Below are 16,027 nucleotides of genomic sequence, written 5' to 3'. Positions count from 1 at the left end.
ATTTGGGTCTTTTCTTTCTATCCCTGTTCGTTATGTGTAGGTTAAGAAAAAGTCCTTCCTGGTTTATTACGTTCTTTTTTGTAATAGAAGCTTTCTTATTCCATACAATTGAAAATGGTAGTTCACTGGTTAATCACATAAACTGATTAAATTGGGAAATCATAAATTATATGCAGGCAAAAAACATTTGACTTTTGCTTAAAACATATAAATGCACATTTATTTGCCACTATTTTGCTGTGGAGCCAAGGGCTTTTCTCTGAATATGGGTCCACAAAGAGAAGTTCTGAAGTTTCTCCTGTGTAAGCCATAGCCTTAAAGTAACCTCTACAAATTTCAGTTTTGGTTTCTCTAAAGTGAATCAAGAATTTAAAGACAATGTCCAACAATCTAAGTACAGAATCTGTATACGTTTTTAGGATTCCTAGCCCTCCAGTAACAACTTTTTGAAGAGTAACTTTTCTTTCCAAATCATTTGACTTGTTTCATGAAAGCGGCAACTGTTTTTTTCTATTCAAACTCAGATTTTATAGATGTAATTGTTTAATTGGATTACGTAATTATATTAACAGGCACAATTGGCAATAACAGGATTGGGACAAATGCAAATGAATCTTCGTAAGTCTACAAGTCAGTATGTGGGAGCCAAGAGACACAAGTAGACCAGAAAGTCTTCACCCCACCAGCCATGGGTGTTCCATTGGCCATAAAGCCATGGGTGTCATTGCAGTTCAGGCTACGTATTTTACAGAGAGAATGCTGAGCATCACTGTTCCAGGGCAACGGTGAGCAGGAAGCCAGTGCTCTATTTTCCCATCTTCTGAAACACAATGACTACAGTTCTGGAATTCATAGTTTTCAGATTTGTCACTCTTAGGACAGAAATTTTTTTGGATTTATTTGTTTTATTATAGAGTTAATATATAGCCACCTCTAGTAGTGTGGGTTTGATACATGATTAGAATTTGTTGGTGAAGCATATTTCTGAAGGTAAATAACTTGCTATTAGCATCTAATGAAAAAAAAAAACCCACCTAAAAACAAAAAACAGAAGTAAAAGTTTATGGGAAAACATACCCTATTCATGTCTACAAAAATTTCATTGAGGTGAAGTTAAACTGGAAATGTATAACGTGGGCAGTAGGGACTCATAAAAATTCTGTCTAGTGTTAAGTGCTGTTAAGTGCAAGTATGTACAATATCCCATGGGTAGGTGAAAGATCATCTCATTTCTTCCAAGCCTGGAGACTCCTTGGCTCTGTACTTAATTTTCTCAATATTCTCCTGCTCCCTCCACCCCAAACTTTTTTGTTTTCTCCTCTAGATTGAATATTTGCATCTAACAGATCAGGGTAAATTACCATCTTTTACCAGCATTTGGCACTGTGGCATGCATGTTTTAATTCACCTGGAAAACTATTTTTTAGTTGCTTGATTCTTACGATGACTTCTTAACCACATTTCCCCCACTTCCTCGTTGTTGAGACAGGGTCTCACTCTGCTGCCCAGGCTGGAGCACTGTGGTACCATCATAGCTTACTGTGACCTCAAATTCTTGGGCTCAAGCAATCCTCCCACCTCAGCCTCCCAAAGCACTGGGATTACAGGAGTGAGTCACTGTGCCTGGCTTGATTCTATAAGCTAAAGGAATTTATCTTAAATCATGGGAGGACTGACTGATGCATTTTGTATAGATTTTTCATATATATAACTTTTCATAAGGAAAATGTTACAAATTCTAAAACTCTATTTCTCATTAGTCAGCATATTCTTAATATGCTGCTTATCTGGAGGGAAAAAACAGTAGGTACGGAAAAGGTTTTCCATGACTTTTTGGCATCAATTTGATATTAAATTTCACATGGTACCAGCAGCTTAACTGCATGACTGCAGGCCCACATTCCTGACGTACTGAAAGTGTGTTTTTTATTCTGAGCCAAGAAGTGGTAGAGTAAAAGTTTTTATAAGGTACCTACTTTACTCTGCTTAAATACTACATTCTCGCTATGACTTTTACTTTATTTAAAAATTTATTTTATTTTTAAATTCAGAGTGTATTCGTTTGCTAGCGCTGCAGTAACAAAATACTACAAAGTGGATGGTGTTGACAACAGAAATGTATGGTCTCACAGTTCTGGAGGTTAGAAGTCGAAGATCACACTGTTTGTTGACAGAGTTGATTCCTTCTGGGGGCTATGAGAATCTGTTTCATGCCTTGTATTAGTGCATTCTCACACTGCTATAAAGAACTAACTGAGGAGTGGGTAATTTATGAAGAAAATAGATTTAATTGACTCTCAGTTCTGCAGGCTTAACAGGAAGCATTGCTGGGAGGCCCCAGGAAATTTATGATCATGGTGGAAGGCGAAGGGGAAGCAAGCGCCTTCTTCGCATGGTGGCAGACGAGAGAGAGAGAGAGAGAGAGGGCGAAGAGGGAAGCGCCACACACTTTTAAAGCATCAGATCTCGTGAGAATCACTACCCTGAGAACAGCAAGGGGAAAATCCACCTCCATGATCCAATCACCTCCTACCAGGCCCCTCCTCCAATTCAATGTGAGATTTGGGTGGGGACACAAATCCAAACCATATCATGCCTACTATGGTTTGAATAGATCCTTTCCAAAATTCAGGTGTTGTTAACATGATAATACTAAGAGGTGAGGCCTTTAAGAGGTGATGAGGCCGTGAGGGCTCCTCCCTTGTGAATGTGATTAAGTCCCTCATAGAAGTGGCTTCACACAGTTCAGTCACCTGCCCTTTTGGCAAGTGAGCACACAGTATTCCTGCCCTCCAGAGAAGCTGCCCTCACCAGACGATCGAAACTGCCGGTGCCTTGGTTTTGGATATCCCAGCCTCCAGAATGGCAAGAAATAAGTTTCTGTTCTTCATAAATTACCGAGACTGAGGTATTCTGTTACAGCAGCACACGTGGACTAGGACACTGCCTCTCTCCTAGGATCTGGTGGTTGCTGGAAATCTATGGTCTCCCTTGGCTTGTAGCTGCATCACCCTGAATCTATCCTTACCCTCATATGGCCTTTTCCCTGTCTACATCTGTCTCTGTGACCCAATTTCCCCCTTTTTATAAGGACATCAATTATATTGGATTAAAGCCCACCCTAATGACCTCATTTCAGTTTGATTCCCTTTGTAAAGACTCTATCTCTGGCCGGGTGTGGTGGCTCATGCCTGCAATCTGCAGTCTCAGCACTTTGGGAGGCTGAGGCGGGCAGATCACTTGAGGTCAGGAGTTCGAGACCTGCCTGAGCAACATGGTGAAACCCTGCCTCTACCAAAAATACAAAAATTAGCCGGCATGATGGTGTGTGCTTTTAGTCCCAGCTACTTGGGAGGCTGAGGCAGGAGAATTCCTTGAACCTGGGAGGCAGAGGTTGCGCTGAGCCAAGATCACGCCACTGCCCCAGCCTGGGCGAAAGATCGAGACTCTGTCTCAGGAAAAAAAAAAAAAAAAAAGATAAGACCCTATTCTAAATAAGGGTCACATTCTAAAGTAATGAGGGTTAGGACTCCCATTTAGTTATTAGCACTTACATTTGAAAACATTTAAAAATAAGAATCTCCCAGGGGTGTCCTAGAGGAAGCTCAAGTTTGTGTGGTGTTAAGAAGCACAAGAGCTTGAAATAAAAGACTTAGAGTTCATGAAATGTCAGTGTCGTGGTTTGGCCAGAGTCATTATCCATACTTTCCTTGATGTTTATTTTTATAGTCTCTCCTTCATTTAATTAAGACATCCAACAAAGAAGAAAAAAACCTATTCTTTTTATTTTTTTTAGTGCTTGATTTAAGCACAGTGAATAAAAGCTATGCTGTTTAATTAGCTCTTGTATTCATGTATGTTCTCATTATGTTTACAATTTGGAGACATGTACTTTGTTTTATCAGCATCAAATTCATACAGAGCTACGTTTGTTATTTGATGCTTCACTTTGCTTTCGTTAATTTCCTTGCTAAGTGATCGGTAGCATCGAAGTCATGCTGTTCTGAGTTTGGATTCTGAGACAAAGGCATACTGCATTGTTGAACGCTTTCCTCTTTCTTCTTAAAATTCATATTTCTGCATCATCTTTAGAAACTGTGACACTTAATGCTGGTATCTTATGATACCGGAAAAATCAAGACTGGAGAAGGAAGAGAAAATAGTGAAGTGTGAGAGTCTGGGAAGAACAGACTGGGGCTATAATGGAAGCTATTTAAAATAATATTGCAGGACTACCCAATGTCTGGGATCTATGTTCTAGCTAGAATTTTTTTTTTAATTTCATTTTCAGAACCACTCTGCATTGGAAAGTGTAGGCTAGCTTATGTTGTAACAAATAACACTGGAAGCTTATTTCTTATTCACATAATGCCTCTTGGTGGTCCAGGTGACTCTCCAAGGTGCCTGTTCTCCTTGAGAACAGGCTCGGCATTCCTGTCTGCCTCTATGTTAAGGCACGGCTTAGCAACACAGGCATCTGCAATCACTGCAATAGAGAAAGAGCAGGCTGAGAATCAAGTGCCTGTTATTGAAGCCTCCCCCACCCTGGGAATTAATACCCATCCTCTTACATTTCCTTGGACAAAACAAGTCATGTGATTATGCTGGATTTTAAGTGGGTTAGGGAAATGCTATCTTGCTGTGGGCTTGGAAGTAGAGGGGAACTCGATACTGGTGGACAAGAATGTGCCTGAGACGATAACGCACACTTCCCCTTTACACACATGGAAACCAGGTCTCAGAGAAGATGAGTAACCTGCCCAGGGACACAGAGTTAGAAAATAATGGAGCTGATAATCAAATCTAAGTCTATGCTTCCAACCACTCGTGTGCTGCCTCCCATAAGAACAGATATGACTACATTGCAGATGGTGCAATTCAAATGATAAAACTAATTGCTCCCAGTTGTCCTTATGGGATGCTGTTCATAAGGATTTAGGGGAAATGGGGGAAGAACCATATGACTGGTGAGGCTTCCATTGAGTCTAGTCTCTGGGGAAATTTTCTGGAACCTTGGTCCTCTTGGCCTTTCTCTCTTACACCTCAGAAGAACCTCTGAGAAGCATCTGTATATGCTCAGTAAAAGGGAGGAACTGGGCAAGTAAAGGGTTTTGCATGTGTCTGTTTTACTAGAGACGAGGTGGAAGGTATAGTCGTGTGATTACTAAAAGGATAATAATGGCAAACTAGGTTTGTATGACGGTTTACAGCCTACAAAGCGTGTTTCTTTATAATCTTCAGATAAGAACAAACTTAAGTGTCATAACTGACGGAAGTGCTGTATTAATGAGGTATGATTGTCAAAAGAGCCAATGGGATCTGAGACTGCATCGTGAAAGAGTATTGACTAGCCTCAAGTAGACCTTGGAGTTATATCTGAACTAACTCTTGGCCTCATCACCAAGGCAAATGTCCTTATCTCTTTTTGGATTCTTTTTTTTTTTTTTTTTTTTTTTTTTTTTTTTGTGGCGGAGTCTTGTTCTGTCGCCCAGGTTGGAGTGCAGTGGTGCGATTTCGGCTCACTGCAAGCTCCACCTCCTGGGTTCACACCATTCTCCTGCCTCAGCCTCCCCAGCAACTGGGACTACAAGCGCCCACCACCACGCCCGGCTAATTTTTCTGTATTTTTAGTAGAGACGGGGTTTCACCATGTTAGCCGGAATGGTCTTGATCTCCTGACCTCGTGATCCACCTGCCTCAGCCTCCCAAAGTGCTGGGATTACAGGCGTGAGTCACCACACCTGGCCTGGATTCTTTATCTGTAAATCAGGAGCATAATAATGACATAACATTGGACACCTAGGTCCATGCTCAGTAAATGTTGGTTGCTCTTATTATGATGATTATGGTTGATATTGTGGCAATTTTTCAAACAAGGCATGAGATTATTTGGCTGTGTGTGCCATGATAGATCATAGCAAGAATGTTATGATCACTTCTGCTAGCACAGGAACTTGTAGAATACATTCCGAGACTGGCAACAAGAATGGAGAAGTGACCTGAAACCATCTTGCACCATTTTCGGAGGAACCTAACAATATTTAATCTGGAAATTGGACACTTTAGTAGAAGTTTGGGAGCATGGGGTACCACTGTCTTTGCATCTCTGAAGGGTTGTTCTGTAGAATAGGCTTTAGTCTCATTCCTTCTGGAATTAAAAAGCAGTACGTCCATGGGTAGAAGTTGCAGGGAGAAGGAAATCAGTTCATTTTGGGACAAAAATTATCAGCCATGAAACAGGACTGTCTTGGTAGGTAGTGAATTTACTGTATTTAGTGGTATAGACCGGGTCACGGGGATTCAGGCATCAGATGAGTGATTACATCACAGATATCTTAAATGATACTCTGCACCAAGTTTTGTGATTCTAATCCTGGGTGCATCTGGAGAACATTAAAAAAATTCCCAATGTCTTGGGCCCTAGTTTAGACTAATTAGATAAGAATCTCTAGGGGTGAAGGGCAATTCTTAGTATCACGAGCCAACATCATTCTGCATGTGAAGTGCTAATGAAGCATTGGCTGGGTTTGAGTTCTAAAGTTTGAGGAGTTCATTCAAACCGAAGCCTCTGATCCTTTTGGATACTGATTTGGAAAAGGGGTCGAGGCCCACGGTCGGATTGAAATGCCTGCTTGCAGAACATCTTATGGGGGAAGGGGCGGGACTCTAGATGCTCAGAATTCAACTATGGGAATGAGTCTATTTTCACCCAAAGGAGCTTGCTATTATTCATGTTCACTGGCTGCTGAGTGATTCATACGCTGCTTTTTGGGGGAGATGTATTCAAATGAAATGTTGCTACTATGTAAAATAGTTTATTTCTTCTAGGATACACCAGCCCACTGATGCAACCCGGCAGAACAATGCAAATTTTGGTGTGTGTGTGAGCGTGTGTGTGTGTGTGTGTGTGTGTGTACTGGGGCAAGGAGAATACGGGAGCACACATAGAAATGCATATTTCTAAAGCATAGAGCAAGCCTGCACACTTCCCTCTTCTGACCTTTACACCAGAAGCATAAGAATGACCCATTCATTGTCCACCGGCCCTGGAGCTTGGTTGTTCCTAATCTCTGGACGCTTGATGGCTGAGCTGGCCTTCAGCTTGGCCAGTTGGCATCTGTCTGGGTAGCCCCATGTGTCCCGAATTTGTTCCCCGGTGGGTTCTTCCTGCCCGATCCCTCATCCTCTGGCATGGCATTTTCTCCACGACAGTCTGCCCCTGGACTGCCCTGGCTGCTGCTTTGGTAAAGGCTTGCAAGGAGAGAGAGTAACAGCCGCTGGCGAATCCAGTTTGTGCAAGCAGCATCAGCAATGGATGAGACCTCCCCAAGGCTGGAAGAAGACTGGAAAAAAGTACTTCAGAGAGAAGCAGGCTGGCAGGTAAGTGACGTCCTCAGCTTCACACAGGACCCAAATCTCTCTCAACTCTTTCGGCTCCAGGTCTGGGTTAATATGCATACATCAATTTGTGGAACTGTGCTATCTGCAAGCATGTCCTTTTGAAAAAGTCATCAGTAGTTTCCATGTCTTTGCAAGCCATGCAAATAAGACCCCAAATACATTTACTCTAGATTCTCAAGCAAGCTAATAGGGTTTTTACAAATCTGTAGGTGTTGCTAAATGTATACTTTCTTAATAAAGGTTCTTGAATTAACAAGTTGCAGGTGTATATCAAGGGAAACATGCAGATTTGGTTTGTGTGAGTACAAGTTCATTGTGATATAAAAATGTAATACAACACCTGTCATCAAACTTACTTTATGGTGTTATAGTAGCTTGGAATAGGGGCTTGGTTTTAACCTATTTTAATGAGGTGACCATTCTTTTAATGCAGCTTGCGTGCCTTCCTTATTTATGCTGAACTCATAATAGGTAGAAGCTCTGTGGTATGCAGAGAGTTCAAGCTAAAAGATTCATTTTGGTGTAGAAGCAGTTTTCATTAAAATATGCAAAGCAGTAATGTTTATATGTTACAATACCTATTTCAAATTAGCAAAATTATATGCTCCTGTCTCGTAAGCTGCCAGCTGAAATCCTTTCCTAAATCCTGTTGAATGGCTTTGATTACTCTTCTTCACATTACGCATTACACACCTCTAATGCATATTTTTACGCATCCACTCCATTGCCATTTAATTAGACAACAATATTGAAGACTGATGCCAGAGCTTTTTTTTTCCTGTTTCTTTTTTAATAATGCTGCTAGCGTATGGAAAAAAGAACACTTCTGTGTATGAAGCTTTTCTTAGGGATGAGGTTGGATAAAGTGAAACTCTGATTTTCCATTTTGTCTATAACAGAAACTTTCATATAAAAATGGTAATTCAGAATGAGTTGATTTTTAATGTCAATTAAAAAATTCTTTCTTCTATAAAAAGAGGGAGCCTTTTCTGAAGATTTCTTCCTCAACAGAAATTTCAGTGAAATGTAATACTGGTATTGACTGGTATGTTTTGTTGTATGCAATGTGATGTTAAGTAAGAAGCTTCAGAAAAAACACCCTCTAGCCTGCCATGAAATTGGAATCCTTTCACTTTGAGTGGGAGCATTATTCAGGAAGTAGAAAAGGATACAAAATAAATCTCTGCCTGCTACTTTCAGGATGACATGTGGTGGGTCTCCAGGGGTCCAAACAAATATTCAAATATTTTATGGTATGTTAATGTGACTTTTGGATTTTTGTCTTTTGTTTGCATGTTTTCCTTTAGAAAGTTGTCATCTTATATAGTCTTTATTTCAAAGGAGAGTGAAGGGAGGAAGAATGTGAGGAGATGACTCAGACATCTCTGTAGATAAAATATTTAAACTAGAAACATGAAGTTCAAATGTTCATGTAAAAATGCCTGTGTCATATCACTGTCAGCATCCCGTGACCCTTCAGCTTATTAATTTACCAAAAGGCTCCTAATGAAAATATTGCCTGTGTTGTTTGCCTCCAAAGATGTGATCCTGTACAGCTGGTTGACCCCTGTCATTTCCATTGTGATAGTTGGAGCTCTGCCTTCTAGCTAGTGGAGGTAGTGGTTAGAAAAAGGGTATCCTAGTCTCTGAGTTGGTTTCACTGACTCTTGGTACTGCAAGGCGTTGGGTGGAAAGTAGGTCATAGGGTGTCAGCTACAGCATCATCTGCTTCTGCACCTCTTGAACATCCCCAAGAGGTCTACCTGTTGCCCCTACTCATTTGTATTGCTAGGTTGGGTTCCCATATGCCTGGAATAACCTACTTCAGTTGACACCGAAGCTGTCCCTAAGAGAGGAAACTAAATCTGATGGCCCCAGATGCAAGGCCTTTGTGGTGAGGATGACTTCTTTTGGCCATCCATGGTAGTAATGTAGCTGGGGAAATAAAGATTATTAGAGAATGAATTGTGATGGATGCTGAAGCTTTAGTTTAGCCAAGTACTATAATTCTTACTGGAACTGATTCAGTACTTTTCCACTTACCTAGTATTTTCGCACCACAGTGCTAGGAGTTGTATGCATGTGAGAGAGTGAACACACATACACACATATTTCAATCCTTGTAAGAAGCCTAGAAGGTAGGTAGATTATCCCCATTTCACAGATGTGAAAAGCAAGCCTCAGAGAGGTTACATAACCTGCCCAAAGCCATTCAGGGTCTCAGTTCACACCTGTTTGATTCCAATGCCTATCCTATTCCCACTTTTGTTGCTATGCCATCTGAATTAAATTTTATCTCATTATTTATCTCATGGAATAATAACTTACAAGCAGCTGTGATGTGGGCAGGCAGGAAGAAAGGGAAAAAGCATGATGATCTTCTAATGAAATAATCAATCTCTGAATCATTAAGACTTTAATAAAATGTTTTTTAATAGTTTATTTTTTTAACCCTTACTCTATGCCAGACACTAAACTAAACTTATAATTCTTACAAGTACTCTGGCAGACAGATCCTATTTATTTATTTTGTACAAGTAGGGAAATGTAGGCAAAGTGGTGTTATGGAACATGCCCACAGTCATACAGCTAGTGAGATGCTGAAAAGGGGTATGGACGCATTTGGCTTGACACTGAAACCTGTACCCTGCTTACCCAAGACTGCTTCTCAGAGTATATTTTCTTTGTTTCCTCCTCATCTTCTTCTTCCTTTTTTCTTTCTTCTTTCTTCTTCTTTCTTTTCTTTTCTTTCTTTTTTATTTTTATTTTTTAGACAGCATCTCCCTCTGTCTCTCAGGGTGGAGTGCAGTGACACAATTATGGCTCACTGCAGCTTCTACCTCCTGGGCTCAAGTGATCCTCCCACTTCAGCCTCCTGAGTAGTTGGGACTACAAGTGTACACCTCACATCTGGCTAATTTTTAATATCTTTTATTTGTTGTAGAGTTGGGATCTCTCTATGTTGCCTGGACTAATCTTGAACTCCTGGGCTCAAGTGATCCTCTTGCCTCGGCCTCCCAAAATGCTGGGATTACAGGTGTGAACCACCACACCTGGCCTCAGAGTATATTTTCACATTATATTTTATCATTCGTACTTTAACTCTTTCATCTCACAATAATGTGATGGAATTCTCTTTGAGAACTTCCCCGATAGGATTTTCTTTTTTCAATAAGTCAAGAGTTGGGTAAAATGCCTTGCTCATTCACTTCTACAGAATGTATTTTAATTGGATGCTGTTTGCCTTAAGTGAACCAGCTTTTACTTACGGAGTTGGAAATGAACTAGATGCAATTTCTAGAATCAACTGTAAATCTGAAAATCCATTTAAGCATATAACCATCCTGGAAAACCAACAGCAGCTGCAGCACAGTTAATGCTCCTGTCCCCCACAGCCCACTTCAGTTCTGGGAGAGTGCTCAGGGACAGAGATGGCAGTGGCTTATGCCACCAGGGAGCTGTATGACCACAGGCAAACTTAGCCTGATCACTGGCTTCTTTACTTGTAAACTGAGGTGATTATTTTGGGTGATGACTTGGAGGGAAGATGGGATGGATCCTTGATAATACATCATTGTTTTGGCCAGTTGTTAGATGGAAGATATTATGGAGGGGCCAAGGACTCATGTCTGGATAATGTTTCATGTTGGGATAGTTTCCTTTAAAACAACCCATGTCACTGCACTGTGGCCATTTTGAACTGGTCTAGAAATATTGTCTATCTATGCCTGTCTCCCCACAAAAAGATGAATCCCTCAAGGATAAAGGTGCATCATAAAGCCTGGTGCGCAATAAGCCCTGGATGAATGTTTGCCAAAGCTAAGTGAAATTGGATATTTGATCTGGAAGGAAGCAGAGACAGGTTCCCAAGGTCTCGATTTTACATGAAGAGGGAGAATAAGAGATTGGCTCAAGTTCCAGCCCTGGCTAGTGAGGAGCAAGGGTTATCATCTTCCAGTTCAGCTTTCTACCTTTTTCCCCCTGAACTGCTTCTCCATAAACTTTCTTCTGCAACTTTCTCATCTGTAAAATTGGAACTAGAACATATTGTCTGTGTCTGTTTAGATATCTTTACTATTATGATACCCTTTTTGAACAGGTACTGTAGCACATGGGTCAAGAACCTGTTGATCTTGAGACAGACCTCTGAGTTCTAACCTTGGTGTCCTTAATTCCTAACTGTGTAGCATTGGTAAAGTTTTCAAATCTCACTTTGCTTCTGTTTTCTCGCCTATAAAATGGGGATAATTATAGTAGCGACTTTATAAGATTGTCATGGAGATTAAATGAATCACTTTCTTGAAAGTGTTTAGAAGAACACATCAGTAAGCACTGCTTGGTGACCCATCAAATGCACAGTATGTGTCATTATCTATCTATTATCTATTTAATGAGACCAGCCATTCAGTGTTTTTTGAATAGCGCCCCCCTCCGCCATGTGCAAAGCACATCCATACTTAAGGAGATGAGAAAGTGACTGAGGATGTTGCCCTAGAATGCAAGGTCATAGTGGGAGAGCACAGCAGGTCATTATAATGATAGGACAACCACCAAATGCTCCATGTATCATGGGAGCACTGTAGGTAGGCCTCCAATCTGTCTTGGGAGTTGCATGGAGCTAATTCTTAAACAAAGAAAAGGAATTAAGCCAGACAAAGAACTGGGAAGACAATTCAAGGCAAAAGAGAGCCTACGTCAGACATAGGAAAGAGAGCAGTGTTGGAAGTGTGTGTTGAGGAGCATGCAGTTGGATGTGACACCAGCCGTTCAGGGTGAGGCGGGAATGGTGGGAAATAAATCTAAAGAGGCAGGTGGAGAAAAACTTTGCACAGCCAGGCCAGCTTCAGCTGGCAGTAGATATAAGTGGGTATCAGTGCCTTCATCTGAAAAGAGATTATTGGAAGAGAAACTGAGGTCTCTGGGCTGATGATGGGGTGGATAATAACCAAATCATGGAGAAGAATTATAAAAAATATGAGTAATACATCAGGAGGATAAACAAAGCCCTGTGAAGACTCAGAGAAGGTAATAATTGCAGGAATAGTTACCAATGACAATAATTTCAGGAATAGTTAACAATGATAATTAACACACACAGAGCTTACTCTGTGCCAATAGCTGTTGGAAGCATTTTTCTGATATAAAATCATTGACTCCTTACCATCTCTGAATAAGGGGATATTAGTTGTATTCCTACTTGGTAGATGAGGCTGGTTAAGAGAGGGTAAGGTCACTTAATTAGTACATGGGACTGAGACCCAAGCAGCCTGGATCCAGAGCTTATAGGATTATGTCCCTCTACCTGGAGCAAGGGGAATAGGGACAATTTCACAGAGTAGATGGCATTTGAGCCAGGTTTTTCACAAGGAGATAATTTTGCAAGCAGGGAAAGCCTGAGTTAGAATGCAGGCTCTCACTGATAGTGGGTTTTCTGTACTCAGAACAGATAGAGCAGCTTCTCTTATCCCAGGTCTCCCAAAATTATTAGACCAGCTGAATTTCTCAAGGTTTTATAGGGCCACACCACAGCTCTCTATTAATAGAGGCAGTACATGGTAAGGTGTACTGGGTGCTCACCAGGCACCCAGCACAGGTGTACCTGAAATGGTCAGTCTAGAAGTGAGAAGGCCTGGCTGAAGGCCTATCAGGGTGACCTCAATCAAGTCCCTTATTTATCTGAGCTGTTTCTGCTTCTATAAGATGAAAAGGAAGACACTTACCTTTCAGGTACAAATTCAGTGAAATAATGTTTGTATTAAATAACTTTTATTACTGTAAAGCATTCTACAAGTATAAGGTTTTATTGCCATTAACAGAAAATAAAGGAGAATCGTGGTTTTGAAACAGTACCAAATATGGATATAGATTTGTGTACTGTCTACCTTCTCTTTCAATTCCATTACTATTTTGTGTTTCAGTTTTCATGTAGGAAAAAAAAGTAAGTAGGTTTGATGTTGTTTCCTGTTCTCGGGGAAGGATTTGTTTCTTCCTGTTTAAAGTGCTTTAGATTGGACATTGATGAAATAGTGGTTCATAGTTTGAGTTTACTTCATGTTTAAAGAAATATGCATCAAGATACTGTCATCTATCAAGTGAGTAAATGGTGATGATGGGCCAAAGCCAGCACCTGAGGATGTAGACTGACCTTTTCTAATTTTATGTTAAGAAGATGATGGACCTAGCAAGAGATAGTTGGATCATAGCTGCCATAGAAGAGCTTAAATAAGTTCTATTTTTCTTCTATTGTTACATCTGTAGCACAAAAGTATTCCCTAAGAAGACCCCTTTTCTTATTGCTGATTGCAATCTTTTGTTATTGCCTTTTAAATGTGGGACATGTTCATTCATCAATTCATTTTTTCATTTGTTGAATCAAAGAAGACGAAGTGTTTGATGTATTTCCTAGATTCAAATATCAGATTCATAAGGCTGGGGGAGACCTTGTATTGTTTGTTTTCATTCTACATGTTCCTCACTCTGAGCAGAAGCAAGTCCAAAAGGCTGAAGACAGATAACCTAATGGAGCCTCTCTCTATAACTCATTCCTAGCTCTAACAAATGATACTTAGGCCAAGGAAATTCTTCCTTGTGTGGATTTAAACTCTGCCCATTGCGGCTTAGGCACAGTTCTGCTCCTTTCTCCTCCCCGGAGGTGGAGAAAAACAGCTCAGTCACTGTCTTCACGAATCAGCCTTCCTTTCTTGATGATCATTATGAAACCAGCCTTCGGCTTTTGCTCTCAAGGCTAAGCAACCTAAATCCGTAGGTATAATTCTTCATTTCTATCTTCTTGAGTTTTTCTGAACCGTCTCAAAATCTGCTTATTATCCCTAACTTCTATAGCCTAGAACTTTGCAGTAGGGTCTAGCCAGAACTAACCAGTACTGATTGGTCACCTACTCAGTCATTTAATCAGCTAATATGCATTTAGTGAGCTCCACGTACTGGACCTCTGAGCCAAGCCTTGAGGGTACAAAGATAGGTAAAAGGCAGCATAAAGGAACAGGTAAGAGCCTGGTTAACAACCAGGCTGGTTACCCACTCAGCTGTATGACCGTGAGCATGTTACTTAAACTTGCTGTGTCTCAGCTCCCTCATGGGCAAAATTGGATAATGATAGTATTATATCTCATAGGGCTGTGGTAAGGACTAAATGAAGAAACACATGCAATGCACTTGGAAGAGTGATTGACGCTTAGCTATGGTCACATGACTGTTTGTTAGATAGGACAAAAATGAAATAAGATGCAGACACTGCCCTTGAGTTTTACTCATTCTACTTGGAAGGATAAACTAGTAAATGGCTAACAAACAACTATTTACAATTCAGTGCATTTAGTCCTATAGTAGCAGAAGAAGCACGTGGGATGGAAGTTCAGAGGTCTAATTATGCCTTAGGGCATCAGGAATGGCTTCATGGTTCAACGGAGGTGAACTGTTCTATGTATTTCTTTGGTTCACATATCATTGACTTAGAGGCTGGGAGAGACCTTGGAATGACGTCTCACTGAGCATTTTCTCCCTAAGGATCACTGAGTTGGGCCACAGGGGAAATAATCAGATTTCTAGGTTAGCGAAGATGGTATCAAAGTGTTCTAAGTAGAAGGAGGCTTGTGAACAAGACCTGGAAGAGTAAATGTGTGGTTATGTTTGAAGAATGCTGAGTGGTTAGTTGTGTTGTGCGGTGTAGACAGGCACTGGGGAGAGGTCCTTCCATATGGGTGGCATCAGATTGTCTGGGGACTTGGAAGACTTGCGGAGGTGTTTGCCTTATCTTTAGCCTAATCTATGCTCATGGGGCTTTATGTCTACTGTAAAAAGCTATACCTCAGTTAGGGAGACAGCCAAAGCATTTGATGGTTCTCTTCCAGTAGTTTTCTTACTATCTGGAATCAGAGCTATGTATCAATCCCTGGAGTCCAGAATCTAAATCTTACTTGTTTGCCTATTTCTCTCAGGGCCTAGCACACTTCCAGGCATAGAGCAGGCTCAAGTCATGTGTGCTGAAATCAAGTGGCCATATATAACCAGTGCCTTCATCTGCCTGTTCTAGAACAACTAGTTGTGCTCATGCGTGAATGAACAAATGCAAATAAACCAATCCAGTGATTTTACAGTTTTCAAGTTTGACTCAATTTTATGTACCTCTTGGTACAAATTTGTGTAAAACCCAAATAACCAATATAAGAAATCAATTCTCTCTGTAGTATCTTTGCCTTTTATGGTCAGCCTCCTGTACTCCTGTGTCCCACATTCATGGCTGATTGTTCTGATGGGGTCCCAATGAACCTTGAGTGGGTTTAAGACTTGAACTTTTCCCTCCTCCAACTCTTTCTTGAACATTGATTTTCATATGTCACAACTTATGCTGATGATGGCTAAGGAGTATTTGAGATGTGGAGGGAAGATTTTAAAAGAAGGTCGAGGGCAACAGGCAGCTCTTGTGTATCTAAAGAGACAAATAAGTTTGACATCAACTATGTCTGTGAAAAAAAAGTCAAAAGAAGTGAGAAATCCTCAAGCCATAGCAACTGGTTGAATGCAGCGATTCTCTCACTTATGGTGCAAAAGCCGCAATTTTCTATCTAATTCACTACTCAATCATTCCATGGCCCCTGTCTCAAGC

The 16,027-nt window shown here is 40.7% G+C and overlaps 1 protein-coding gene across 2 annotated transcripts in view; it reads left to right on the top strand.

The window, feature by feature from the left end:
• PPARGC1A (PPARG coactivator 1 alpha) overlaps positions 1 to 16,027 on the top strand; it is a 683,938-nt gene that overhangs the window by 371,276 nt on the left and 296,635 nt on the right. Inside the window, exon 2 of one of the 2 annotated variants that reach the window (XM_045393226.3) lies at positions 7,213 to 7,380. The exons of the other annotated variant lie outside the window; for it this stretch is intronic. Within the exon in view, the coding sequence (XP_045249161.2) occupies positions 7,312 to 7,380 (69 nt within the window). The 5' untranslated portion in view covers positions 7,213 to 7,311. The remainder of the gene's footprint in view (positions 1 to 7,212; positions 7,381 to 16,027) is intronic. 2 annotated transcript variants of the gene reach the window in all.

The sequence above is a fragment of the Macaca fascicularis genome, chromosome 5, assembly GCF_037993035.2.
Source record: "Macaca fascicularis isolate 582-1 chromosome 5, T2T-MFA8v1.1".
In the NCBI taxonomy this organism is placed as follows: Eukaryota; Metazoa; Chordata; class Mammalia; order Primates; family Cercopithecidae; genus Macaca; species Macaca fascicularis.
This window is presented reverse-complemented; position numbering and strand designations above follow the sequence as displayed.